This window comes from Vulpes vulpes, chromosome 4 (assembly GCF_048418805.1).
Source record: "Vulpes vulpes isolate BD-2025 chromosome 4, VulVul3, whole genome shotgun sequence".
Taxonomy (NCBI): Eukaryota; Metazoa; Chordata; class Mammalia; order Carnivora; family Canidae; genus Vulpes; species Vulpes vulpes.
The window spans coordinates 146,174,503-146,202,276 of NC_132783.1; the positions used below are offsets into that span (position 1 = coordinate 146,174,503).

Sequence of the window (27,774 nt, forward strand, 5' to 3'; positions counted from 1 at the left end):
ATATTTCAAAGAAATTAAACCTTCATCCACCTGCCTTTCCAACCTTGGCGGCAATACTAGAGGTAAAGAAAGTAAAAGGAAAGACAGTGAGGGTTTCGGCATATTGTTCCACCCAAAATCAGCTTCTCCACCCCAGACCTCCCTGTACATCTCCATTTCAGGTGGGGAAGCCAGCATGCGTTGTATGTTTTTGTTCTTTGGGCTTTTTTTTTTTTTAACATAAGGTTCTAACTTATGAAATGCAAGTAGGATACAGAAGACGAGGTGATTCTTGGGTGAATTTGTTGGTTCTTAAAAATTAAAATTCATGCAAGTCTCTAGCAAGGTTTAGCTGGTTCCTTTCTCGAAAATTTTGCAACAGGAGGAAAGATGAGGTTGGATAGATTAATAATTCAAACATACAGAAAGAGAAGCAGCTCCATGAGGAAGCCTGAGGACTGGGACCCTGGCTGCTAGTGAGTTCGTTTAGATTTATACAACTCAAGCTGTCTTTGTATGGTTCATAAAAAATTATTACGTGAAAAATTTGGCTGTTCATTGCATTATTCATTGCAGACCCTCTTAAACAAATAACAGTTAAACACATAAAAGGGTTCATGTATTAAGCGGGGAAAAGTGAATGAAATCTGTTAAATTATAATTGAGATGAGCAAAAATGGTTCTCTGGTCAGGAGAAGAAAGGCAAAAAAAGCACTCAGAGTTTTGCACTGAATTTTCGAAAGGGAGATGCCACGGTTCTTTTTCTTAAATAAAATCAAAATCAATTGAACCGGCTGGCAATTGGTCATTGTGAGACAGAAGGATGTAGGAGAACGGGACACTGTTGGGTGAACATCAGTGGAGGACTGATTCGGATCCCGCGTCTCCCCTTCCACACCTTCCCCGCTTTCCACACGGAAGCCAGTCAGGGTCTGTCTCGCTCCAGGGCTACGAAGGTTAGCCTGGTTTGCTCCGTGACATCAGCTGGGTTGAGAACACACCAAATTTCCTCGAATTTAGAACCTACTGAAAGGCCTTGGTAGCTCTCCTACCGCTTGAGGGTTTGGGTTTAGGTAAGGAAGAGCAGTTCACAGCCCCAAGTTCCTGATCCTTCCAGCCACTCCAAGCTCCTCTGGACCAGAAAACAAGTGCAAGGAAAGACCCTTTCACTAGAGTTTGAGTGGAACAGGTGCACGAGCCCGGAAATCTCTGACTCTCGGGGGCTTGTCGGCACCAAAGCCCACTGCATGTGGCACCCTGAGGGAGTATATACCCCGGCCGCCTTCAACATGGGTTTGAGCAAGTGTCATTTTTCTTTTCGTAACAAGCAGAAAGCAATGCAGAAACACATAAAAAGTCAAACGTGTGTGAATTTTTCCATACACCGGGAGATAAAAGCAGCTGGGAGAAACAGGAAGAGATCACCAGGCTAGGGGTGGGGAGAACATCTCTCCCATCTCTCAGCGAAAGAAAATACCAATTATTTTAACCGCTAAGATTATTGAAATCATGTGTCAGAAAGCACTGCTCTTTCAAAATCTCCCTGGATCCCCAAATAGGCTGGACGTCACATCGACTAATACATAGTCGGGGTTCGCTGGGGAAACCGAACAGGAGATAATATGTAAGAACAGATTTATTATTTTTAAAAATGAGCTCACATGATTACAGAGGCTGAAAAGTCCCAAGACCTGCAGTCAGCAAGCTGGAGACCCACCAGGGTGGTGGTGTGGTCCCAGTCTGAGCCAGGAGGCCTGCAGGCCGGGAGAGCTGATGCCGTAAGTTCTAGCGCAAGTCTGAGCCGTTACCCAAAGGCAAGAGGGGCTGACACCCCAGCTCAAAGACAGGCCGGCAGACGGGCAACCCTTTCCCACTCAGCCTTTTCTTCTCTGCCGGCCTCTTACGGATTGGACAAGGCCACCCGCACTGGGAAGGGCCATTTGTTTCCTGGTCCACTAATTCATGCGTTCACCTCATCCAGAAGCGCCCTCCCAGGGACAGAGTATCGCTGAACCAAACGTCTGGGCTCTCTGTACGTAAAGCGAATCCCGTAATCAAAATGGCAGTGAGGGCCAGAGTGGGACCCTTACCCCTTACCTCTACTCCCTCTGCTTCCCTGTAAAGGAATCCCCATGCAACCACAACCCCCTGCCTCTCTCGGCCTCCCAGGCTCACTCAGCGAAGGAGAAGAGGAGATCAAGTCTGGAAGGAGGAGCCAGATGTGCAGGGCCCTGCCCCACACGCACCCTCTGCCTCGGAGGCACCTCGCTGCAGAATCTCAGTCCCAGGGAAAGGTTTGGGGACACCGGCTCGCTTCAAGAAGCCCCTAAAACAGGAACACGTAGTGCATTTGCTGGGAACCTAGAGAAACAGGTTACGGATTTCCAGAAGCAAAACGCTAGCAGGTGGCGGCCCTGGGGCGGGAGGCCCCCGCGGCCTGACTGCTGGTGGGCGCGCGAGCTCGGGCTGCAGGGCCTCAGCCAGGGTCAGCTGTGCCGCCGTACGACCCGCCTCGACTGCTCCAGCTCCAGCGTGCCGGACGCTGCGGCTCCTCGTGAATGACAAGGCTGCGCGCGGCCCGGCGTCACGGGGAAGACCCAGGACGGAGGAAGCAGACTGGCCCCCAAGCCTCGTGCTGCGTCACTGCAAGGCCACCACACAGATGCTGTGAAGTCCCAGGGCCCGTTACCCTAGCATGTGGCCTGTTTGGAGACAGTGTCCACGCAGGCAGAACTAGAATGAGGCCATCCTGAAGGAGGGAGGGCCCCCTGCTGCCGGGAGGGGACACACGGAGGCAAGGAGCAGCCGGCGGGACAGCAGACCCGGGGCTGGAGGGGGCGCAGCAGGCAGGGCGGAGCCGGGCAGGGGCAGCAAGCACAGGGGGCCCGCCGGTGCAGCAGCCACTGTCTGCCCTCCGCTCCCGGGTCCTGGGTGCGAGCTGGGCCGTCCCGGCCTCCGTCAGCAGACGCGGGTCTGTACCTCAGGGTGAGCAACGGCGGCGGTGCCTGAAGCACATCCCACGTGGAGGCCGTGACGTAGCCGTCTCGACAGATTATGCTCTGATGCTCGCAGTAACTTGAGGCATAAGCGCTGTTACCTTCGTGTTTTTCGAACGAGAGGCCGAGCCGTGCTGAGGTCCGAGCAAGGACGAAGCCCCGTCTCGAGGCCAGGCCTGTCTGAGTCTCAAGCCCCAGCTCAGCCCCAGAGACAGTTCTGAACGCAAGAGGCAGTCGGGGGCCACAAGTCGGAAATTCAAGAATAAATCACGGTGCCAGGGACCAACACCATCACAGTCGTACAAGCCCTCCCGATAATTACTCATCGGAAAGTCCCTCCAGACGTGATCGAAACGCCAAATAGGGCTCCTTCCTGAGAGGCTCTCGCTGAAAGCTCATTTTCGGGCGCTGACGGGGTGGGAAGGCCACCCTGGGGTCACACAGCTCGACGCCACCGCAAGGCTCGGGCATGTGGAGGAGAGCGCCAGAGGAGTGGTTTCCGTCTGGGTCTACTTTCTGGTATCACAAATGCTGGAATACCCCTTTCCGTAAACACCGTAGACATGCGATTTCGGGAAACTCGGTGCAGCTTGATCTGCAGACCGATACCTTCAAGGCCCAGGTGAAGCCACTACTCGCTGAGCTGCTAGGATTTTGCAACAGGTCATGGTCGCCCGCGGGGTGCGGTTTAAAGTCAGCCCGACAGGGACCACGATGCCCCCCCCCCCGCTGGGTGCACACCGCGCCGACCTTACAGACGCACCCTACGGTAAAGGTCCTAAATGTCAGCCTACCTGCGCGGCACCCAGGTAACCTGTGGAAATGCAGGTCTGGGGGAGCCTGGAAGCCCCCGCCTCTAGCGAGCTCCCGGAGCGCCCTGGTCCCGGGTGCCCTCCCCGAGGCAAAGCTCCCCCCACACCTGCTGGCTCCCGCTCCCCGTCACGCCAGGCCCGCGGCCCACTCGGGCTCCTCCGTGAAGCCTGTGCGGCCCCAGCCTCCCCGGCCTCCCCAGCCTCCGGGGCCTCCCCGGCCTCCCCCGGCCTCCCCGGGCCATAGGCAGGCATCAAGCAGAGCCACGGCTCCCCGCGGGGTTGGTCTCCACCGCCGGCTGCTGTCCGGGCTGGGCCGCTGCGCTGCACCTGCCTGCTGCTGGCTGGGCCCCCTCGGCCTCCGGCGCGGCCTGGCCACGTCCCCGAGCTGCTGGTCCACGGGCGAAGCCGGCTGGACCGGCTGTGGGAGCAGGGCCCGGTCTACACGGACGGCCGACGATGTCCAAGGTGCCCGTCCTTCCGGCCGCTGCGCTGACCTGCATCCGTTTTGGAGACTTTGATACCCGCCGCTTGGGGGGCTCGACCTCCGATCACACCGCCCGGCCCCACTCAGAGGCGGCCAGGGGAAGGGCGCTTTAGTCCAAGACCCTTAGTGGCCTCATGCCGAGCTCGTGACTCCTGCTCTGCCGGTCGCTCCAAACGGTTCTGACCCCGCAGCCGCCTCAGCTGGGCCGACGCAGGGAAGGCCGCAGAGGCCGCAGAGGCCGCAGAGGCCAGCCCAGCGGGGCCAGCACTGCAGCCGCCCCCACCGCCCTCGGGGTGACGGGCTGTGCCCCTTGCTGCTCCGACAACCGTCCAGCCCGTGTCCTGCCCTCCCTCCGTCTCCCCTTAAGCGATACCCTGCCTGTCACTGCCAAGCTTTCCTGGGCACGCTTCCCTCCCATCCCACCTTTTTTTTTTTTTTTTTTTGAAGATTTTATTTCTTTGAGAAGGAGGGAGAGAGCGAGCGTGCACAAGGGGGGAGGGGGGCAGAGGGAGAGGCAGACCCTCCCCGAGCAGGGAGCCTGACACGGGACCCGATTCCACAACCCTGACGTGGTGACCTGAGCCCAAGGCAGACGTGTAAGAGCCACCGCGTCCCCCACTCCACCTTCCTGCATGACTCTCAACAACGTGACTTTGCGCACTTTTGCTGCCTTTTCGTTCTTGTCCATCCCAGCTCACTGGCCGTGCTCCTCCTACCACAGTAATCCCGAAGATTGGGTATGACTTGCCCCTTGGTTCTGCACCTGTCTTTATCCACTTCACACGGGCTTTAACTTCTGAGCTCAAAAGAGATCCATTCACACTGGCTCCAGGTTCTGCTCATGGGAGATGGTGTCGATTATATAATCAAAATTTCATTTTCGATTTTTTTTATTTGTGCTCGCTTCGGCAGCACATGTACTAAAATTGATTTTTTTTAATTTTATTTGCTTTCTCATCATTACTTTTTCTAGTTTCTGAAATATAAAACTATCAGTAAGGAGTATCTAAATGTATCAACTGCTCTTAATTAGCAGAATGAGAATCAGAACAGTTGAGGAGCCGAGAGACCATCACACGTATCTCTTCTCTCTGCCAAGACGTAAGGCTGCGTCATCCATGCGTTCGGTACTTGCAAAAATGGACCATTTCTGCATCTTGCCCCTATTTCCATAATGAAAATGCACTATTTCTAATTTAAAATCTGTGGCTTTCTGATTAACTACGTGACGTAACGTTTCCATATCGTAGTCCTCCCCTTCCTACTAGATCTGTTACTTTTGAGAAAATAAAAGCGGATTTCATCCTACCAAATTGAAAGGCAACAACACCAAAAATTATAAAAGATCTGCTTTTCCGTGACCCATGCAAGAAAACACACTGCAGAACTCCAATCAGTAGCCACATACTCAAACAGAAGGTTCTGACCAAACTTCAAAGGACTAGAAAACAAATAAATATGTTTTGAGTTAATGAAACCATTTACAGCCCACATATTAATTTTTAAAGGATTCCTTGCTTTAATCTATGTTTTCTAGCATTTGCCAACCACAAATTGGCCCCTGTCCCCGTGAGCAAGGAGGCTTACATGGCTAATGCAACTGGGGAAAACTTAATTCAGATGCAAGTATGACAAACAAATACTGGCAAGATGCTATGAAAGAGCAGTGGTGTCAGGGACGTCCGCAGAACGTCGCAGAACAGCTCTGTGCCAGCCCTCGGCAGTCACATGTCACAGGAGCAAATCGAAATGAGTCTTAAGAAATCCAGCACAGGTAGTTGTAGGTGTTTCTGTCCCAGGAGGAGGGTCCAGGACGCCCAAGAGAGACACAAAGGAAAGGTATAAGATGTGTTCTAGCAATCCAGGAAGGTGAGATGGTTGGAAAATACCAGCATTATTTTCAAGTTTCGAATTCAAAATCAATACTAAAATGAGACAAAAATGAAAAGAAAAAATAAAAGTCGAAAGCAAAAACAAAAAGCAGACATAGCAAATACAAGCCCATGCTCATCCCTCTGGGTGCCGCGGCACGTCAGGCGGTCACAAAGGATTCTAATTTCTCAATTTCTCTAATTCTCAATTTCTGTATTGACCTCAAAGCGACAAGGAGTTCACAGGCATCACTGACCACACTACCCCACTCCTCGGCCATACGCTACGAGAGAGCTGTGGCTGAACAGGAGTCTGAACCACACTAGTCCCACGTACTGTTATTTCCGAGGCGGCCACGACTGACCTCTCATGGGCTTCCCCCACCGCCCACAGCCAGGATCTGTCCCTGCTCGAAGTCCTCGGGGGCTCCTCCTTACTTAGAATGAACCCAAACCTGATGTGGTCTACAAGGTCCTACTCCTCCAGTCACCTCTCCTCTGTCATTAGGTTACACATACACACAAGCCATTGTTCAGAGAAGCCCTAAGACTTTCTCACGTTTCATCCCTCTTTGTGGAATCTTGCACCACTACCCATCCACCATATTGATTAAAAGTAGCTGCAAATATATCAACGTGCGCACATGACATGGTGGAGTCAAGGTCCCCACCCTCAGATCTCGGTGGCTCCGCGAAGATGTGACCGATACAATAGGGCAGAAGCGAAGAGGTGTTACCTTCTGAATCCAGGCCTTAAGAAACTGGCAGCTTCCAATTCCTGTCTCTCTCTTTCTTTTTTAAAAATATCTTTTTAATTTAAATTCAATGTAATTAATATATTATCAGTTTCAGAGGTAGAATTTAGTGATTCGTCAGTTCACGTAACACCCAGTACTCACTCCATCAAGTGCCCTCCTTAATGCCATCACCCAGTTGCCCCATCTCCCCACCCACCTCCCCTTCCACTTCCTGTCTCTTGAAATACTCTTTCTGGAACCTTAAGCAACGATGTAAGGAGTCCGGATGCTCTGAAACCGTCCTGCTAGAGAGGTCGCCTGTAGGCTCTCCAACTGACAGTCAAGCCATCCTAGGCAAGGTGCAAACACACACTGTTGCCCTTGTAGTCCAGCCTATCCACCAACAAAATACCACCAGTGACCTCAGTCCACACTACACAAACAGAAGAATTACACCCAAACCCCACCCAAGTTTCGCATTGGAAAAAAAAAAAAGTGACATATAATAAAATGGTTGGTGTTTCAAGTAAATAAATGTCAAAGGCAAAATAACGCTTCCCCAAAGACATCCATGTCCTACTCCCGAGAAACTTGGAGATACTACATAATAACAGGAACTCTGTGGATGTGAATAAGTTACAGATCTTGGGATGGCGGGATTATTCTGGAATATCTGGGTGGATGCAAAGTAATCCTTCCAGGAGGGAAACAGAGGATCAGAGTCAGAGGGAGAGAGAGATTCGGAATGTTACGGTGCTGGCTCGGCTGATGGAGGGACCATGAGCCAAGACTGAATAAAGCAAGGAATGGATTCTCCCCCGGAGCTTCCAGAGAAGCAGAGCCACACCAGCACCTCGATTATAGTCGCTGGACACTCATTTGGAGCCTCTGACCTTCAGAACTATAAGGTAATAGATTTCTGTTACCTGAATCTGCTAAATTAGTGGTACTTTGTTACAGCAGCAACAGGAAACTTATGCATTGTTTTAGGGTTATTTGTTACACAATTATAGAGGACCAGGACTCCACTCACCCGCCATCACACCTCCCCAGTGTCACCTACATCTTTACCTTGCTAATTCCTGGCCATCATTCAGGCTTTGGCTTAAATTTTTACTTCTAGGCATTCTTAGAATATAATTTATTTTTAATGATTTATTTTTATAATGTATTTTTCTATAATATTTGTGTCCTCGTAAGACAAAAAAATCCAGAAGGTCAGATCTGTGTCTATTTGGCTCACCAAGGAGTTCTCATTCCCCAGCCACAGCACCTGGCATTCACTATACTTTGGGGAGTGAAAACATCACTGAGTAAATGAATACAGAATGAATCAGAATATATGCAAGATATTGGATATGCCTCACTCCATAAATGATAGAAAAGAGAAAATTTGTCTCGGAAATACATTCAACTAATGGAAAGAAGTTTTAAGTTTCAAGTTCTGAAGTTTAGGGAAAGTCTTTTAAAATTGATTATAAGGCAAACCATGAAAGCAAGCAATCATTGCCCTGCTGGGTGCTGAATACATATTGAGGTAACGGGGATAAGAACCAGCAAGGTCAATTTTTATCCACAAATCTTAATCATGAAAAAAATAAAATAACTGAAACTTTTGTCATATCACATTCAACCAAATTCCAAAAGCAACTAGCGAAAGAGACGTTTTCGGCTCTTAAAAAAGAACCAGCTTGGTTTTTTTTGTTTTTTGTTTTTGTTTTTGTTTTTGAAGAACCAGCTTGTTAATTACCTCTGTGCCACAGGAAGTCAGACAATATTGGAAAACACACAAAATAAAAATAATCTATAATTCACTCAGTGATAATCATTCGTGACACCCTGAAACATGTCCTCTCGGTCTTTCTCCTCTTCAAGTATAACACTATTTGTGGAATTCCCAGGAAATGCCTCATAATATGCATTTCTCTTAACTATTTTCCCGTATCAGGAAACATTGTCGATATGTTTTTAATACCTAAGCAGGTCTTTGACACATAAATGTCTCCATGAAATATTTTACCAAGGTTTTTACATTATAAAAATTCAGAAACTCAAATTAATCTCCAATTAAAATGCAGATTTTTTAAGATTTCCTAGTGTGAAATCCCTAGGCCGAAGCGTGTACACATATTGTAAGGCTCTCGATTCACACGTATCACATTTCCGGGTTGTTAAGGATTAAAAAAAAAAAAAAAAAAAAAAAAAGTTTGTGGAATAAAATCTACTACTTGAAAATTAACAACATACACTAACACATCAACAGCCTCGAGAAGTCCAGCAATAAAAAGCGAGGGGGGCTGAATCTTGCTCACTGAAAAGCCAAACATATTTGACAACGGAGAGATCTTCCTCCCTCCTCTGGCCGCACTTGCCCACACGCGCAGGTGGCCTTCTCCAGCTTTATGACAGCTTCTGTTTTCACGCTTTAAGAGGCTCTTCTACCTTGAGATGGTAAAACAATTCATCTACGTTTAATCTGAACATTTAAGTCTTTCATCCGTCCAGAATTTATTTTGGCATCGGGAACGCATTAGGTTGTCCCTGTTCCTTTTCTCTAAAATCAGAGGCTGATTTTCCTGTTAGGATGTGTTGACACGGCTTCTCTCCCTGTCCACGCAGGACGCCACCTTCATCATACCCTAAATTCCCACGTACGACTAGCTCCACCCTGAACCCTGTTCCATTCCACCAAGCCCCACCACACCACGCTTCTTAAGTATTAATAAATGTATGATGCATTTTCATGACGCTAGGAAATGTTACTCTCATCACTCGATTCCAACACTTTTCTGGATGTCCTCATACGTACATGGATTCACTCGACAAATGAGTTCAACACACATGAGTAACTCAACATACATAACGTCAGACGTGTCGTTGAACTGAATTCAGTGTCCACATATGGTAGGTACTTAGAGATGCTGGATTTACTCTTCCAGGTAAAGAAAGTAGAGTTTGGTCAAGTTTCAAAATTAAAATCCTACTGGGATTTCCACTGCAATTATGGTGAATTCATTTAAGGGTGATTTTTTCCATATAACGTCTTCCTGTCCCTGAACAAGGTCAGATACAGAACTCACAGCGAGTGGCGGTGAGTAAGCTGCTGAAACGAGACCAGATAATACGCACAGGGAGTCACACCGCATACAGTTTTTGAATTTACTCCTCATAACCAACACATGAAGGAGAGAATATTATTATTCCCGGTTTGCAGAGAAGAAAATTAAGGGTAAGTAACTTGTATCACCCATAAATGGGGAGTAAAAAAAAAAAATTAGGAGCATTTTTTTGTCGCACAGCTTTTTGATTCCCCTTCTCATTCATATTAAATGCAGGGTTCAACCCCCACTTCATTTGCCAAATGCACCCATTACCAGAATTTAGCTCTTTGTAGATCTCTGAGATTGAATGAGATCATTCCCTAATCTCTGTACTGATCGGTTCCAACCCAGCTAAACAAAACATGAACTTTACAGTTTCCCACTTTCTACAAAATAGAATATAGTTTGCAAAAGACAATCTGAGGTCAAGGTTGGTTCTAGGATAATGCGTTTTTAAAAGGGGAAAAAACAACATTATTTTCTTCTTTAGGAATGCATTCCGTAACATTTCTTCATAACAAGTCAGTGAACCACCAGCCCCCTCAAAAAAAAAAAAAAAAAAAAAAGAAAAGAAAAGAAAAGAAAAAAAAAAAACCCTGAACACATTTATTAACTGGCCAATTTAGCCGTACTTTATGCCAATAAAATGAAACTTACTTCTCTAGTTTCATCAAAGAACCACAGGCTCTAATTTGATACTTTGAGATATCAGTAAATGAAGAATTGAAATGATTCAATGTATTGAGGTTTAAAAAGATTAAAAAGAGGTTTAATAAAATTAAATTGGCTAGGGGTAGGGAATATTTTTCCTCTGCCCTTAAAATTGATGTATCGAGGCTGAACAGCTCTACAGCTCTGTATTTCTAAGTTTATCTCATTTAGCGATCTAAGATGTTAAAAAATTTTCTGATAGAAACTGGTTATTTAGAGAGCTAACATTCGATAGACACCAAACTTTCTTTCGGCTTAAAAATGTCGAAACAAATGAAAACGTAGAAACCAGAGATATCTTCTGTTCCAAATATCTCCCTCCTTCTGACGTGTCTATGCTGCTTAGAGAAGCTGTTTGTTCCCATAACACAAAAGACAACTAAAAGCAAATCAATGGCTAACAGTCCTATGATTTGCTTCGTTTTCCTACGGCATGGCGTTATTCTTTTTTCTAAAAATTAACTGTATCTCTCGTATATTGCCCTGGATTTGCCCAGCTTTCGATGTCACAGTCTTCGTGACCATAAGTGGGAAAATCAATCTAGGGGGCTCTTCCTTTTTTAGAATCTGAGTAAGAATCCATTCATTCACTTAATAAACATTTTTCAAATGTTTATTGAATGGCAATCACTGTGGTAGCCCCTTGGCCTACAAAGGGGGGTACAACACAGCTCCTTCCTTGAAGGAGTCAAGCAATTGCAGGAGGGACCCTGTGGAGCGACCGGTGGAAAGCAAGCACGTAACTCACGCAGCGGCTACCCCGACGGAGCGGTAGCCTATTGCTCGTCACTGCTCCCATCGGGCATGTCTGGGCACTTGTGAAGATCTGATGGAGAGGGCCCAACTTCAGTTACATCTTTGGTTGCTGAATAGAAGAAAGTCTTAGTGGCAAGTGAGATCTCATATCACTAGAGTATAAGCATAGTACAAGGATGTATAACACACATATTATAGATTGACGAAATCAATGTGTGCTGGTACCTTAAAAACACACGTTCTCCAGGTCCAACTTTATCAAAAGTGAGCCCATAGCAGCAGGAATCCTTTGCTTTATTCCTATATTTACATCTTGAAATGTTACCCCATTAACAAAAAAATCCCATTGGGCATGACTGATTCCATATCTTGGGCAGGAACAACAAAAGCAAATGGACCTGCAACATTCTTCTGAGGCCAGAAATTGGGGGTGTTTTAATAGTCTGGAGGACAGTGCTGGAAGGACAAATGAGATGCTTTAAGGTTTTCCCTAAAAGAAGTTGTGAAAAATCAAGCATCAAGAAGAGAATAATAATTATCGATAATGGGAACAATGTGAGTTGGTGATCAGACTTTAAAAAAAAAAGTTATTTTTCTTCCTTTCCCCTTTATTCACTTTCACTATTTTTTATATTCCCCAAATGAATGAGACCATATGATGTTTGTCCTTCTCCGATTGACTTATTTCACTCAGCATCATACCCTCCAGGTCCATCCACGTCGAAGCAAATGATGGGTATTTGTCGTTTCTACTGGCTGAGGAATATCCCATTGTATACATAAATGAGTGGGAAATATCAGAAAGGGAGACGGCACATGAGAGACTCCTAACTCTGGGAAACGAACTAGGGGTGGTGGAAGGGGAGGAGGACAGGGGCTGGGGGTGACTGGGTGATGGGCACTGAGGGGGGCACTTGACGGGATGAGCACTGGGTGTTATTCTGTGTGTTGGCGAATTGAACACCAATAAAAAATAAATTTATAAAAAAAGTTAATGTGAAAGTGAATATGTTATCTAGAATATCATCGCACACAACACAATATAAGCATAATGGGATGCTTCCATTTGTGCAAACTGCAATAGTGAGGAAGTGTTAACTGATGGACTTTTCATCAGTTGGCTTTGCTGTCTCTGCGTAAGTCAAGTGGACAGTCTCAAAATTCAGCCCTTCCCTGATTTCTAGAGGAAATCCCCTCCCTCCAAGCCCTTTGTGAGTTTAGTAAAGATCGACTAAGGATTTTTAGGGACACAGGAAAGTGTCCCCTGGGAAGCCACTACCACCCATGATGTGAGAACATCTCCCAGGGATACCCGAGTCGCTCAGACAGGTGAGAGTCCAACCCTTGATCTCAGGGTGGAGAGTTCAAGCCTCATGTTGGGCTCATGCTGGACATGGGGTCTACTTAAAAAAAAAAAAAAAGAAAAGAAAAAAAGAACATCCCCCCAGTTCCACCATCTCTTCTTCCCATCTAATCTCCTTCTTCAATCTCCCAGATACCTGCTGCGTCTCCTTCCTGTACAGCTCAGAATCTCTCCCCAGTGCAGAGGAATCTGGTTCTGTGGAGCCCACACACAGCTCTTTGAAGAACAGACGCCGTCCAGGTAGCAGGTGGCAGCGGCAGCAGGAGGTGCCCCATCGTGGAGGCAGCAGAGTCACAAACAACTAAAGCTCCCCAGTTACACTCACTATGACAAACTGGACTGCTCTCTGCTTCCTGATAACAATTCCTCGATCTCCTCTTAAAGATCACAAGTGATATCTCCATTACTTGTATATTATTCCCTCCGTAATGGGGATTCTCTACGTTTTTAAATACATGGGATCTAAAGGAACACACTTAGAGAGCTAAAGGGCTTTTCTCTCATTATTTGCTAATCAGCCCAACCGCCTTGGGAAGCCTGGGACTTCCTGAGGAAGTGAGTGTATCCTCAGGAAGTTATTTCCTACTCAAAGAGGAAGTAAACAGACACGTTAACCTGATTTTAGGGTCAGACTGTGTCCATGACCGTAAAGGGCAAGTATTTCCAATATCAGGTTATTCTTCCTAAGATGTTGGTCCCAAGCCCCTTCCACATGCCCGTTTGCCTTCCATGAGCTCCGGAGTCCGCCTTTTAGCGTAAAAGCCTCCCAATACCCCGAAGAAAGGCGGTGGCTGTAGTGTCACAGCGCGGGCCTACCCGCCCCGATGCAGTACGGACAACGCGCAGCCCCCGGGGCCACTATGTTAGCGGGAGACTGAAGTGCACAGCCCTGCGAGTGCACTCAACGCTCCGGGGGCCGCGTCTTCAGGAGCCTCCCCCTCTCCCACATGGGCCCCGATGGAGCTTTCCAGACTCCACACAGCCGCCACCTTCCCGCCTCTGTCCACACAGGGGAAGCCAAGGCCCAGCTCCCATGACGCCCTTCCCGGCTGCTCCAGCCCACGACTCTCTCCCTAGTTCCCCCAACCACGGCACCTGTCTAGACCAGCTGTCGTGCCCCCCGATCGCTACTGGCCTGACGCGTAGTGCTGACCCCCCACCCCCCGCCATTGCTAAGGTCCTGGCAGCAGGGGATCCCGCCATAAAACCAAATTCTGTGGGGAGCCGAAGAGCTAACGGCAATACGGTGAGAGATGCCCGCTTAAGGCGACAGAGTGACGGATGCCCCACCTAAATCCATTGAGGGACACCCAAAATTAGTTCTGGAAGTTCTTCAAGGAGAAGAAACCACATCTGGGAAAGGAGCCATTCTCCGAGCTACCCACCTGTGGCTGGCGCACACCCGGTGGCCCCCCACGCGAGCCTAAGCAAATGCACCTGAACCGAGATTACGCCCGTTCCTACATTTCCACTGAATTACGTTACTGGGTTACTGATACCTTAGAAATGATCCCAGCCCTCGCCGCAAGTACGCTCGGTTGTGTTTAGAGGAACCAGAATGAAATACATCGATTATGTACTGAGCGTCTATGGCGAATGACGGAATGGAGGTGAGAGGAAAACACGGAAGGACTTTACACACGGGACGAGAACGCCAAAGGTCGAGTGTTTTCTCTCCTAACTCCTCTCCTTAAAGGCACTGACGGGCTCTGGGTGTCTCAGTGAAGCATCACTTTAAGACACCTTTGAACACGCACTCACACACTCACACACAGAAACCTAATTTCCTTCTGAGCCTATTAAAAGACATTTCTGCCATTCTGGATGATTCATTTTGGAAGATAATTCCCTTAAGAAATTAAACTTAGTTCTTGAGTCTGAGATGGTATTTAGGGTTTCATTACACATTTTTAGGCTTATAAGACAATTTTGTGGAGACCAAGCTGATGAGTTTTCCACTGCTCAAACTAATCCTCAGATGTAAATTTGACTTCTTTATTAAATTGGGCACATTAAATCTATAATATGCTCAAATCACCCAATATAATTGGTGCAGTTTTTCAAAAGTCACCTGACTTATAATTAGGCAGTAGTTAGAAACTTGGTCATGAAGCGGTGACTTGTTAATTTAATTACCAAAACACATTAAGCCTCAACAGTTAAGGCCTTGTACGGTTCTCCTAAATGATCCCGAAGTTTTCGGCAATGGTTATGTTTGAAATTTAATTTCTGAAGGCAAACGAATCTTTATAATAATCGGTCATCACCTTCTTCACAGACTGGGTCAAAGCTCCCAGTCCCTGGGACAGCACATTTCTGATTTTGGCATCTCTCCCGCCCGTGACCGCCCTCCACCACCCTTCCAGTTGGAATAGATGTCACTTTGTCGCTGTTTTTAAAGAGGCTTTTTTCCGTGCCATTTACCAGCTCCACTTCTTTACTTTTTATTCCTCTTCCTACGTTGTATGTTTTTATCCTCTTCTGTCGTGGACTGAGGTCCACTGGATGGTGAAGGACGGCTTGGAGGCATAATTCCGGTCTCCCCAGGCACATGCTCTACGACCGGTATCTCCCACCTGTGTGCGTTTCCAGTTGAAGAATAACCGCTTGGCTCAGCCTTAAAGCAGCAGGAGTGATGTAACCATCACTACTCCTAGAGAACGCGCACTAGAGATCCCATATCATGATTAATTTAAATATCAATTTAAAACCCTGAGTCTGTCTGACGCAGCGTATTAAGGACACAGTTGGGAAAACCAGCAAACTAACCCTTCAACGGTTCAGTGAAAAAGGCAGCTTGGAATATCTACTTTTGCTTTCAATAACTAAGAATTCTGGGAAACGAACTAGGGGTGGTGGAAGGGGAGGAGGGTGGGGGGTGGGGGTGACTGGGTGACGGGCACTGAGGGGGGCACTTGGCGGGATGAACCCTGGGTGTTATTCTATATGTTGGCAAATTGAACACCAATAAAAAAATAAATATATATAAAAGAGAAAGGGAAAAATAAAAAAATAAATAAATAAATAAAAGTAAATTTCTAGATTATACACAGACCACACTTCCATGTGTAATACTGACAATCTAAACACAGTTATGGACTGGCTTTTCAAAAGGTACTTCTCGTAAGGGCTCCTGAAATATATTTTGATATAAATGTTTATAAGCATGATTAGCATGAAATTCTTAGTAGTTCTAACGACAATTACAAAACAAGCATCAGGAAAAAAAAAATCTTACTCAGAATTCAGAGCTCATAACCATCTTTGCCTTTTGCTGATCTTCCAGGACTCTGGGCCACGCTGATGCTTTCCCAGTCTCCCTCTTGTCATCTGCCAAATGAAACATCTACACGTCTTCGCAAGACCAATGTGACAGTGGAACAGCTGAACGATTAATCCTCCTGAGAGCGCGAGGAGCAGCGTGAAATAACAGGTATCCCAAAAATGTGTGTGGAATTCGCTGGATGGTCGAAAGGCTTTTGTTTAGGGAAATGACATCTACCCTGAATTAAAAGCATCATCTTTCCCTTCCCGAGTGACTCACTGGATTTTGTTCGAGAGGCAGAATGAAAATAATAACGGAAGACAAAGGGAATAAAACAAAGCCCGATTCCTGGGCATTTTCAAAATACCTCCCTTTGGGATTGGTCTAATTTGGGCACTGAAAACACGTTAACCCACGACTGTATAAATAAAGTGGTGATTTTAGGTACGGTGGAAGGAATCCTTTACGTGTCAACTCATTTCACTCGTAGCTCAAATGAAACATTTTGAAGTCGATTTCCTTCAGGGAGTTAATTAAATGGGAGATTCCCCAAAACGGTATTGAACCCATTTATGAAAAGGCCATTTTTATAATCACGGGCTAACTTAAAAGCAGTGTTGCCATCTCCAGGTGAGAAGCTGACCTATGTAAGTGGGTTGAGATCCTTTTACCGGTCGAAGTAGATCCTCTCCTCCCGTCGAAAGTACTTTTTTCTGTTTGAACCCAGTGTTTCTCACCTTAAACTCTCCCGAACAGCCTCCCTCCGCTCTGCAACCGGCTCAAAACAGGCAGCGAGCAACCAGAGGGACACGACAGCATTAAGCGGCTTCCCACTTAGAGGGCAACGACTTTTTTCAAAGGTTATGCATCCCCCCCCCCCCCCCCCCCCCGAATTGACCATCGCTCGCTGAAACAACACGGTGTCAAACTCCGGCTCGGCAATTTATTAGGTGTGTAATATTGAGCAAATCTCTTTATTTCTCTGTGCCCGCAGGGACTTCTTTGTAAAACGAGCGTATTAGGTCAGAAAAGTTGCCAAGGCCTTTGTAGCTCTAAAAATCCTATGATTCCATATTTGGCCCGCTTGATAACGGCATTTATAAGCCATCACACCTATAAATTGTGCTGTCAGTGGGTTCAGTATCTGAACCTGAATATGTTTAAAGAGCAGCTGGATGGAGCGGACTCCTCAGCAGCCAGTTACATCTGGCCTCTGAACCAACTGCGTCACCTTCCCCAGGCCCAAGAGAAGTGGGAGTTGTTGAGATGCCACCAGTCAAGCCACATCCTCATAACCCTGTTCTCAGAAAGACGAAGGCCGGGCTGAGCTTACGATTTCTAGGAAGCGGCCTCATGACCCAACCCAATCCAACGGACTCGGTTTCGGGCTGGCTGCCGTGTGCTCCGTTCTAGCCACGGGCTGGACGTGACTTTCATAGCGGAAGGTCAAAGGCTGTTCCTTCAACACCCCGTGGATGAGAAAGACAAAAAAAAAAAGCGTAACAGAAAGAAGAGCGACACAACTGGAAAGAATTAAGCTGTGGCTTACGACGCCGGAATGCAGATTTCGTTGAGGAAAAATGGAACGTTTCCAGCTTTCTGCACTTGAACCCAAACCCCCTACAGTGTCAGGAAATCAGGAACTTAAACTGTCACAAGACGTATAATGGGCTTTAAAGAGAGCGTCTACCATTTATCAAGGGGAATGCCTTAAAAGCCTACCTCTGCTCTGCAACCAGAGCTGCCAACGCCTTAAAAGAGGTGTGGCTTCAGGGCTCACCGAAGGAAGATGCACGAAGCTTTGGCACGGGACCTTGGAGTGGGGTTGGAACGGGACGCTGCCACTTAGGTAAGAAAATCCCATCGTCCGTTGGATGGAAACCAAACCGTATCCCCAGCTGTGCCCACGGGCCTAGGGGACAGCCTTAGGACCCAAAGCCGATGAGTGGGGCCATCAGGACGACAGCAGGGGCCTAAGTCCTTACACTCATTAGATGCCGTAAGTGTGACTGAGGCCTTGGCCATCAATCAGGCGTGGTTGCCGAGAACCTGATGTCCAAGCAGAGGCTGCAGACTCTCCAGGAAAAGCTTAAAAAGAAAAGGTTCTGAGAAACCAGCGGGTGCACCCCCTCGGGTCCCTGGAGCATGGATCCCCTGACGGACAGCACGCCGGGCTGTGAGCTGTGGTGGTGCAGGGACGCTGGCGACGCCCTCAGGCCCTGGGGCCCCTGCCTCCCGAGGCCCAACGGCCAGGGCTTCCCCAGAGGCGGCGCGGCCCCTCCAGGAGCAGGTCACCGCAGGTCTGCGGGCCGTGCCGGGCCCTGCCGCTCAACACCCACGGCCCAGGGATCCAAGGAAGGCTCGCACGACCCCACTGTGGGGCTGGGGCCCCCGCAGCAGGACACCCCACGGCTGGGCACGCAGCTGCTTCCCCGGGGGCCCCACCTGCAGCAGGGAGGAGGTCGTGGCCACCCCGACGTGCCCAGCCTGCGGGCCCCAGCACCCCCCTCTCCCTGTCGCTGGTCTTCGGAAACCTGCGTGGCTCAGCCTGCATTTCTCCAAGGGGACAACGCTGATGTTCAGGGGTGAGGAGCCCTCCGAGGAGGGTCAAGGAGCCCGAGGAAGCCACGGCGGTCCACCCGCTCCTGGAGAGCCCGTCACTCGTCTGGGACCATCGCTTAACCCCCGAGGTCCCACAGTTCCAGACGCACAGGGACGCAAGCGCTCATGGGTCCTCAGCTGGCTCCAGGGCGCAAGGGCCTTCCTGTCCCCTCGCGGGCCCACCAGACCCGGCACCTGCGCGGCGACAAGCCGAGTGCTGGCTGCTCACCCCCCCGAAAGCCGGGCGGCTACCGAGACCGCTCTGCAGCCAACACTTCACAGACACGTTCTCATGGAAGTAAAACCCACACCTAACTCATTTAAGAAATATTTTTTAGTTCCATTGATGAAAAAAACAGTAGCAAACCGGATTCATATATACAAACAGTCAAAGACGCTGAGTTTTGCAGACACACAAAAATACAGATTGCCTCGCTCACAGAGACGCGGTTCTTCCATTTAAGAGTCGGAAAAAAAAAAATCCCCTGTTATTTAGCCCGGTTATTAAATTTCTGTTCCACATGAACATCGTATTTTCCCATTTTTCTAGAATGCTAGAAAATGCATTGTGACAAAAATGTATAAAACACTGGCTGAGCCTTTCATCGAAAGGAAAAGCAGAAGAAAATGAAAATTTTAAATCCCTGCGGTGCGTGAAGCCCACAGTCCCCTCCCAACCCTGCAACTCGGCCCACACGGTTTTGTATTTTCTGGTTTTGAGAAGGAAAAGACAATCATAGGAGGACTTCAGTCTGGAGAGGGAAATGCAGAGGGATTATCCAACGTGCTTTTAGCTATTTCCACAGCCACTCGAATTAGCTGAACTGTGACTATGACCAGAGTGACCAGAATCAAGGTGGAAAGAAGCGTTTGCCCCCAAAACCACAGATCTCTGAGGAGAGCTTCGTAACTAAGTTACAGCGAAGGGACTTGCACTCCTCCGAAAGAGGCCTCAAGAGCAGACGTCTAGAATCCATTTACCCGACTTGCACATCACCGGACCTGAATTTCAAGAATGACCTAGTGCTCAAGTTGGAATTAACAGGCAGAAAATTAAGGCTGGATCCCGATCGGGGGCTTCGCAGCACGGAGGGGAAGACCCCAATCTGTTCGCCTTACAATGCTGGCAAAACAACGCCAGGGCACGAGGCCCCGGGGAATCCAACCCAGTTGTGAAAGTCTGCTTGACACCCCCCAAGGATGTCCAAGAGGAGACACACACATGGGCACGCGGCCACGCAGATCAAGGGCCACCACGCACCGAGATGGCCAACGTCACGTCCCGGGTACGCGTCCCGGCGTTGCCACCACGGAGCACACAGAGCATGGACGCGCCCCTCCACATGCACCCTGCACGCCGCACGCTCTGAGCCATGGGCTCTGCACGGTGTCACGAGAATCCGCGCCCACCTCCCACTGGGGGCCCCACGGGACCCGCGTCGAGGTCCTACGCTGGACCCGCATTCAGCACTTCGCTTAAACGGAGCTCTCTTTTCAGGAAAGAACTCCCTTAATTGCGTTTCCCGTGAAAATAAAAACGACTGATTCCACAACTGGGTCAACGTTCCAGCAAACAACTACCGCAAGGAACGGTGACGTCCGCACGCCCACGAGTAATAACACGGAAGCTTCTGGACTGTAGGCAAAGCAAGTAATTCCAACCTGTATTACGACATGGAGTGAAACTCTGTATCAGGAGTCTCAGCAGAGCCGATCTTTGTCCCGAGAAGCAGGGTTTTCCACGTATTCTTTAAATAATCAAACAGACGTCGCTTCCTACCCCCACATATTGGCTACTTCAAGTTCTACAAATCACATGACCGTGACCTGCCCGTTGTCAAAACCCTGAATCCCGAGTCTGCCTGCTTCGAAAGCTCCTGCAGGAACCTCTAGTGACAGCACAGGAATTTTACGATCACAGCGTTTTGCACACTGAGACACAGGACGGGCAACCTCCTGAAAACCCCCCAAAAGTCAGCCTATTGCATTTCCACCAAATAACAGCCCTTGCAACCTACCAAAGCCCTTTTATCAGATAACAACAGCACAACCACCGAAACGAAACTTGGGAAACCCTTTGCCTCCTCATTTTTAAGAATCTCCTCTGCTCCCACTCAGTAGAACAGAACTGAGACTCACACGTTTTATTTGTCTTCCAAAAATAGCCTGCGCCGTGAACCCAGGGAGAGAGATAATGAAGACCAGATGCCTACCTTCACTGGTAGCCACATTCTTCTGGGCTTGGGTCGGCGTGTGATCTGTACTTGAACTCACGTCGGATGAGATGCTTGAGCTGCCTTTGCCTGGAGAGGACAGGAATGAGCAGCTTTTGAGTTTTGTGACTTCAGAACTGGACCGCGCCTGCCGCTCTGCCCCGCCCCACGCCGCACCACCTGCTTCCACGAAGGGAGCCACGGTCCCCAGGATGGAGTCGGTTAGGTTTCTCGCCTTATGTGTTGCACGTCTGGCCCACGTAAGAGTGGCACCGAAGCCCGTGGTAGTGCAGCTCGACCACGAACTCGGACGAGACCATAAAACGTTCGGTAGCGTGATCTCGCTCTGGCATCGTGTGGGTGAGAAAGGACGCGTGGGAAACGCATCTACAGTATCAATTCTTTATCTGCGACTCTAACCTACACGTGTCGCGGTGCAGGACAAAAGCACACCTAAGGGCGAGGCATCATCCAAATACTAAGAACCCGCTGACTCCAGGCAGTTGTATGTATCACCTCGAAAACCAAATTCGCTGCTTTAATAGGTTCTTCTTTAAAAAAACGAACAAACCAACAAACAAAACCCCCACTTATGCACCTAATACAGTAGTTACCAGGCAAGGATGTTTCCCCCTCAAAGGGGCATCGGGCAATGTCTGGTTCCATTAGTTACCGCAGCGGGGAGGGTGTCCTCCGGCACCTGGGTGGGCAGAGGCGGGCGCTGGCTGGCACCGTGCAGCACACAGGACGGCGCCCACGGGAAAGAGTTACCAGCAGGAACGTCAGTCGTGCCCAGGCTGCAAACCCCTGGTGCCGACCGTCTCACTTCAGCTGACGGCGGAGTTTCTACTCTTGCAACTGCTAATGGGAACACTTGCTCGGACGCTGCTCAGCAGTCTCAACGTGTCACACGGAGGTCTGCAAATAGGAGCCGGACTCGCCGCCTCGCAAGGCGAGTTCGAAGTCCACGCCCACGGCACCTGCTGCAGGTTCAATGTGTCCCCTCCCTGCCCCTGAAGGCGTCTCAAAAGTGCATCCCCAGTGGGATGGCATTAGGAGGGGGGACCTCCGGAAGGAGATTAGGGCAGGAGGAGCAGCCCTCACGAACGGGACGAGTGCTGTAGCAGAAGAGGCCCCAGGGAGCCCCCTCGGCCCGTCCACGCAGGAAGACACGGGCGGGACAGCCACCTGTGAGCCAGGAAGCCGGCTCTCAGCAGACCCCTTGGTCTTGGACTTTTCAGACTCCAGAACTGCAAGAATCAAATTTCTGTTGTTGTAAGCCACTAGTCTGCGGTATTTTTTTGCAGCCCCTTGAACAGACGAAGCTGGTGGTCTGCTCCCTCCAGGGACGTTGCCCCTGAGCAACAGAATAGGCAATAGTGAGGGGGTTTGCAATCGCAGTTAATTCCCTAATCGGCTGACTTTCATCAAAAGGGAGATTATCCTGGGTGGGCCTGGCCTAAATAGGTAAGCTCTCGCCTGTCTCCAAGAGTCCAGAGGAAAGAGACGCCCCCCCTCGCCCCCAGGCCTGAAGAAGCAAGCAGCTGTGAGTTGTGCGGCGGCAAGGAGTGAATGTGGTCAACACCCACGTGAGCGTGGAAGACCCACGCCTCGGGCGAGGGCACCGCGCTGGCCGGGTCTTGATTACAGCTCTGTGGGGCCCACAGCCAAACGCCCAGCTGACCCGGGCCCAGGACTCCCACCCCGGACACTGTGGGATAATAAAGGTACCTGGCGCTAAGCTACTACAGGCTCGCGGTCACGTGTCACGTGGCAACCGAGACCCGATGTGATGACCGTCCACCTGTACGACACAGGAGCTCCTCCTGCTTCAACGGGTTGGACGGCAGCTCTTACGTGGAGCTGAGGGACGTGAGCCCGGCGGTGCCGCAGCCCAGCTTGGCGCAGTGCACGCACCTGTCAACGCGGGGCAGAAGGCGCAGGTGGGCTCCGCTTCACGAGCCCCCGGGATTTGTCCGAACGTTGGGAACGACGGGAGCAGCTTGGAGCTCGGCCTCTCGCCCCCCCCCCCCAGGCTGTGTCCACACGTTGGGGGGACGGCGGCGCTGAGCGGCCCCCGCAGCTCAAACGCTGTGATCCTGCGAGTCCGATACACGGCCCCCCAGGCCTGAGTGATGCCAACACTCGTTCTCACACGGCCCGACGCGCTCCTGGCGGCGTCAGTCGTCTTTCGTCCACCGATACTCGGTGATGCGTGAACGGGAAAGCGAGAAATAGACTCCAAAGGCTCTGCCTCGGGCTCAACAATGACACCAAAACAACGTAACGAGTCAAACAAATCAACACAGAAGCAAGAAAGTCCATAAAATCCAAATCAACCGCATTGATGTCAGCGGCCGGCGATGTTACTTTGCAGAGATTCCGCCGCTAAGCTGCGTTTCAAGATGTAGACGCGGAGGCCAAGGCTCTCTGGCTTTGGGTGTCGCCGCCCGGGCCCAGCGAGGCCTCGAGTGAGGCCCCCGGTTCCTCCCCGCGAGCCTGGGAGCCCTTCCCCCAGGACACGGGCCTTCCCTCGCCGTGACGGTCTCACTCCCCACCTCTAAGTCTGCTCTCGTTTTATCCCTTATTGGCCCATAAGCGCCCAAGTAGGGTTCTCGCCTTCAACGACCGGCGTAAACTCGGACGACGAGATCGTGCGGCAGGACTCACCGACACGAGGAGCCAGTAGACAGTGATTGTCGTGTTTATGATTGTCATCAAAGTGGAAGCACAAAGTAAAATAAATTTCGGAGGAGGGCACCCCAGTGGCTCAGTGGTTTAGCGCCGCCTGCAGCCCAGGGCGTGATCCTGGAGGCCCTGGATTGAGTCCCCCGTCGGGCTCCCTGCATGGAGCCTGCTTCTCCCTCTGCCTCTGCCTGTGTCTCTGCCTCTCTCTCTCTGTCTCTATGAATAAGTAAATAAAAATCTTAAAAATAAATAAATAAATAAATAAATAAATAAATAATAAATTTCGGAGGAAATTCTCAGGTCGGAAAACAGAATGCAGAGCCCTCAGGGGACCATGGACCCCAACTGAAGAAATGCTGGTTTATGAAGAAAGGGAAAAGGATTAAAAATAAAAACAGATCGTGTCATCAATATTCACGGTAGCAGCCACGTATGCTGTGCCGCGTAGGCTGCTAAATACCCTAAATGTCCCACCACATAGTCACGGTGCCCGGCGGCTGTTTGAGAATCACGTGTTTTTTTTTGTTTTTTTTTTTTGAGAATCACGTTTTTGATTGCCCTCCCCCCGAGGAAACTTGTTAGACTTTTTTTTCCCTAATCATCCCCCCGAAAGAAACTAATACGGCCAATACGCTGTATGTCCGCTCCGCGCTCCGTGGGTTATCTCCGCTTTTGTTGCGTGAACAGGAGCACTGGCCTCCCCAACCGAGAACCGACTTTTGTCCCTTTGAGAACATTCGCCCTTTGAGAGCAAAACACTGAGGATCTAACAAATCAACTAATTAAGGAAAGCGAGATCACAGACAAGTACAGTCCACTCCTGTCAGCCGCGGTCTACAGAGTCCCCGCAATCCTGGATCGCTGCTTCTGGGGGAAAGGATGGGGCCAGGTCTCTGCTGGTCACAACACGTGTGTCCACCCATCAGCACATAACCTGCTCTCGTGTGGGTCTGTTTGAAGTCACCTTATTAACAGACACAGTCGACGGGTCAGCATTGAGCTTGAGGCCAACAGCGCTGCTCAAACTGCAGTGGGAAGTGTCCGGTAACACACGTGAGGCACCCACTGCCTCCTCACGCTTAGGACCAGTCTTGAGCAAGGACAGCTCTTGAGCACGACGCTGGAAGGCCGCCTGACACGGCGGAACCATCAGGGAGACTCCCTCAAATCAACAGACGTGGTGGTAAGTAGACGGCGAGGACGCGGATCTACGGTAGGGATGTGAGACAAGAAGGACGCACCAGCTCCTTGACCCCCGGCTGGGAGGGGCGCACCGGAGACTCGGGGTTTCCCCCACTCTGCCCACGCCCGTGAATGACCACGCAAGCCTGGTGAGCGCTGATGCGGGGGTTACGGATACACGTTACCCAGTAGACGAAGCTGCAAACACGGAATCCACAGATGGTGAGTGGCGACGGTACGTGACCCTGGGCTGGAACCGGTTTCACGGCCTGTCGGCGGCTCTCATGAGGACTGGAGCGCGAGGTCCAGAGTCAGGACACCAGGCCTCTATCTGGATTTGCCACTTGCCCGTGTTGGGCAGATGAATAAACCTTTAGCTTCTTCCGCTAAGACAGGGTGGGGATGATAAATCCCACCTCGTAAGGCCGTTCTGAAGGCCCGATGAAATAATCCAGACACGGCACTTAGGAAACACTCTGCAAGTCGTAGAATAACGGGGGTTCGTATTTTGAAGACTCTGTTCCTGCCTTGATTCTGGAAGCGTAACCACCTCCCGGTGAGTTCAGCAAAAAAGGCATCTATTTCGGGGTGGAAAACTCACCAGAAGAAATGTCACAAGAGGGACTCAAGAAGGGACGAGCCAGGTAACTGTGTGGCTCCTGAGAGTCAAAAGCAAGAATCGGAATGTGACCATGTTCCCGCAAGCCAAGCTGCTGGCTTAGAAAGAGGGTCCCGCGCTTGGCACCCTCAGGCAGTGTTTGGTTAAATACCTGTGGTCTACACCTTGGCCAGGTGGACACGTCCAAGTGCTCATCGTAGCCTCAGGCCACGCGTGTAAATTCCTTAGATTCTCCAAGGTTCCTTGTCTTTGTCCATGAAGTAGGGATAAAAACAAACAAAGAAACAGCACCTGCTGCCTCTACTCTAAGTGGGGGCCTGTACCCACCCTTCAGAGCCTGGGGGACGCCGCCAGGGGGAATAAATGGGCTCCACGGGCAATCAGCCCCACCCAGTGCCGCCAAGAGCCCACCCTGCAGCTGTTTACTACTGACCCGTCCATTGCAGTCTAATTTGTACCAGGAAACATGAAATCTGAGCCTCTAATTATTATTATACTATTACGTGGACATAAGGGAGTAGATGTTACATATGCACGTGAGCCGCATCATGCATCCCCCAAGTAGCCAGCAGAGACCCGTCGAGGACGAGCCAGGCTGACCAGTCTGCCCTCTGGCTAACCGCCCGCCTACAGGACCCCGGGCGCAGCGACGGCCGACACCCCCACGAGGGGTGACGCGCACGTCAGAACTGCGCCTGCCACGCGTGGGAAAACACGATGCTGCGATCTCGGGTCCTCCCGACGCAGTTAAAGGCTCAAATCCGGATGGGGGAGCCAACAACGAGGGTCCCGAACGAACACGCGGCAAAGCCAGTGAAGACCAGCGCGGGGACCGGCAGGCGTGCGTGGCTCGCAGTCACGCTCTGGAGAAGCGAGCCCGCGGGCTGATCGCCGGGGCGGCCGGGACACACGCGCAGCCCCGGGACCTGCCGGGAGGAAGGCTGCTCCGGGCCGCAGCACGCCCTCCCCAGGGGAATGTGCCCGGCTGCCCAGGGCTGGAGGCAAAGACGACGTCCACTCCTTGGGGAGCCCACTGGACGGACTGACTTGAAGTCTCTATTTTATTTCATTTTTTTAAGATTTTATTTTTTTGAGAGAGAGAGAGAGCAGGTGCAGGTGGAGAAGTAAAGGGGGAAGGCACAGGGAATCCCAAGCAGGCCCCCTGCTAACCATGGAGCCCACACAGGGGCTCCATCTCCTGATCCCGAGATCGTGACCTGGGGTCACCCAGACGTGGGGGCTGAACCACCTGAGCCACCCAGGTGCCTCTTGTCTCCTCATTTTTTTTTAATTTTATTTATTTATTCATGAGAGACACAGAGAGAGGCAGAGACACAGGCAGAGGGAGAAGCAGGCTCCCTGCAGGGAGCTCGACGCAGGACTCGATCCCAGGACCCGGGGTCACGCCCTGGGATGAAGGCGGCGCTAAACCGCTGAGCCCCCCGGGCTGCCCTGTCTCCTCATTTTAAAATTCCCACGTGTAAACCTGCAAAACTAAGTTTTTCCTCTCCTCTTGCCAGCGCCCAGGCTGATTCCGTAAATGCAGGTACCTCAAACCAGACAGACGTCCCACCGTGATGTACTGATAAGGTGAGGAAGGCAACGGGTAGAAGCAGAAGCATCGACCAATACGTGACCAGAAAAAAGGAGCCAACGGGCCTATGATCTCGAACATTCTTTGGAGCCCAAGAAATCACTTGCGAAGTCGATTCCTTCTATGACTTCCAGATTACGTGCATTGAGTGCATTCCTGTGGGTTTCAGCCGCAGACGGCACGTGGGCCCACGTCGGGGCTCAGCCCGGGACGCTTCCTGCTGCCCTCGGGGACTTGTTTCCAAGCCGCTGCCGGCACCCCGTGACCGCCTGGGTCAGGACCAGCGTCCACACCAGAGCAGAGGGGGGTGGTCTCCGCGTCGGTGGGTCACACCTGGGGGTTGAATGGACCACTAGTTTCCTGGTTGTTCTCTTGAGCTAATTGCCACCCCCCTTGACCACAGTTCCAGGGCCCGAACATGCAGGACAGCACGATCCGTCATCTCAGGGATGTGGCCCCATCAGGGCCCAGGGGCATGTGGGGTGACGAGGAGCACCCACAGGATGTCAGGGCCGCGGGGCAGGAAGCTCACGTCTGGAACAAGCCCGTTAAGTGAGCACCTGCTCCACCCGCAGGCGCTGGTCCCTTCGGCTGAGCGGCCACCACCCCTAAGACAGCCAAGGAGCCGCCCAAACCCACGACCGTACGGGTACATGTCACGTAAGACCCGCCGTGAGACTGGACTTTCTCTCCCTACAGGTGGTGGAATTGTCCAGAGTCACAGTCCTGTGCACCTGCCGCTCCTCTTGGTGGAATCTTTCATCATGTGACACAGGAATCCTGTGTCCGCTGGGGGATGTCC

At 50.4% G+C, this 27,774-nt stretch overlaps 1 protein-coding gene across 1 annotated transcript in view; it reads right to left on the bottom strand.

Annotated features, from left to right (window-relative positions):
• FBXL7 (F-box and leucine rich repeat protein 7) overlaps nucleotides 1-27,774 on the bottom strand; it is a 352,261-nt gene that overhangs the window by 242,289 nt on the left and 82,198 nt on the right. The window contains exon 2 of the mRNA XM_072757222.1: nucleotides 20,890-20,979. Coding sequence (XP_072613323.1) covers nucleotides 20,890-20,979 — 90 coding nt within the window. The remainder of the gene's footprint in view (nucleotides 1-20,889; nucleotides 20,980-27,774) is intronic.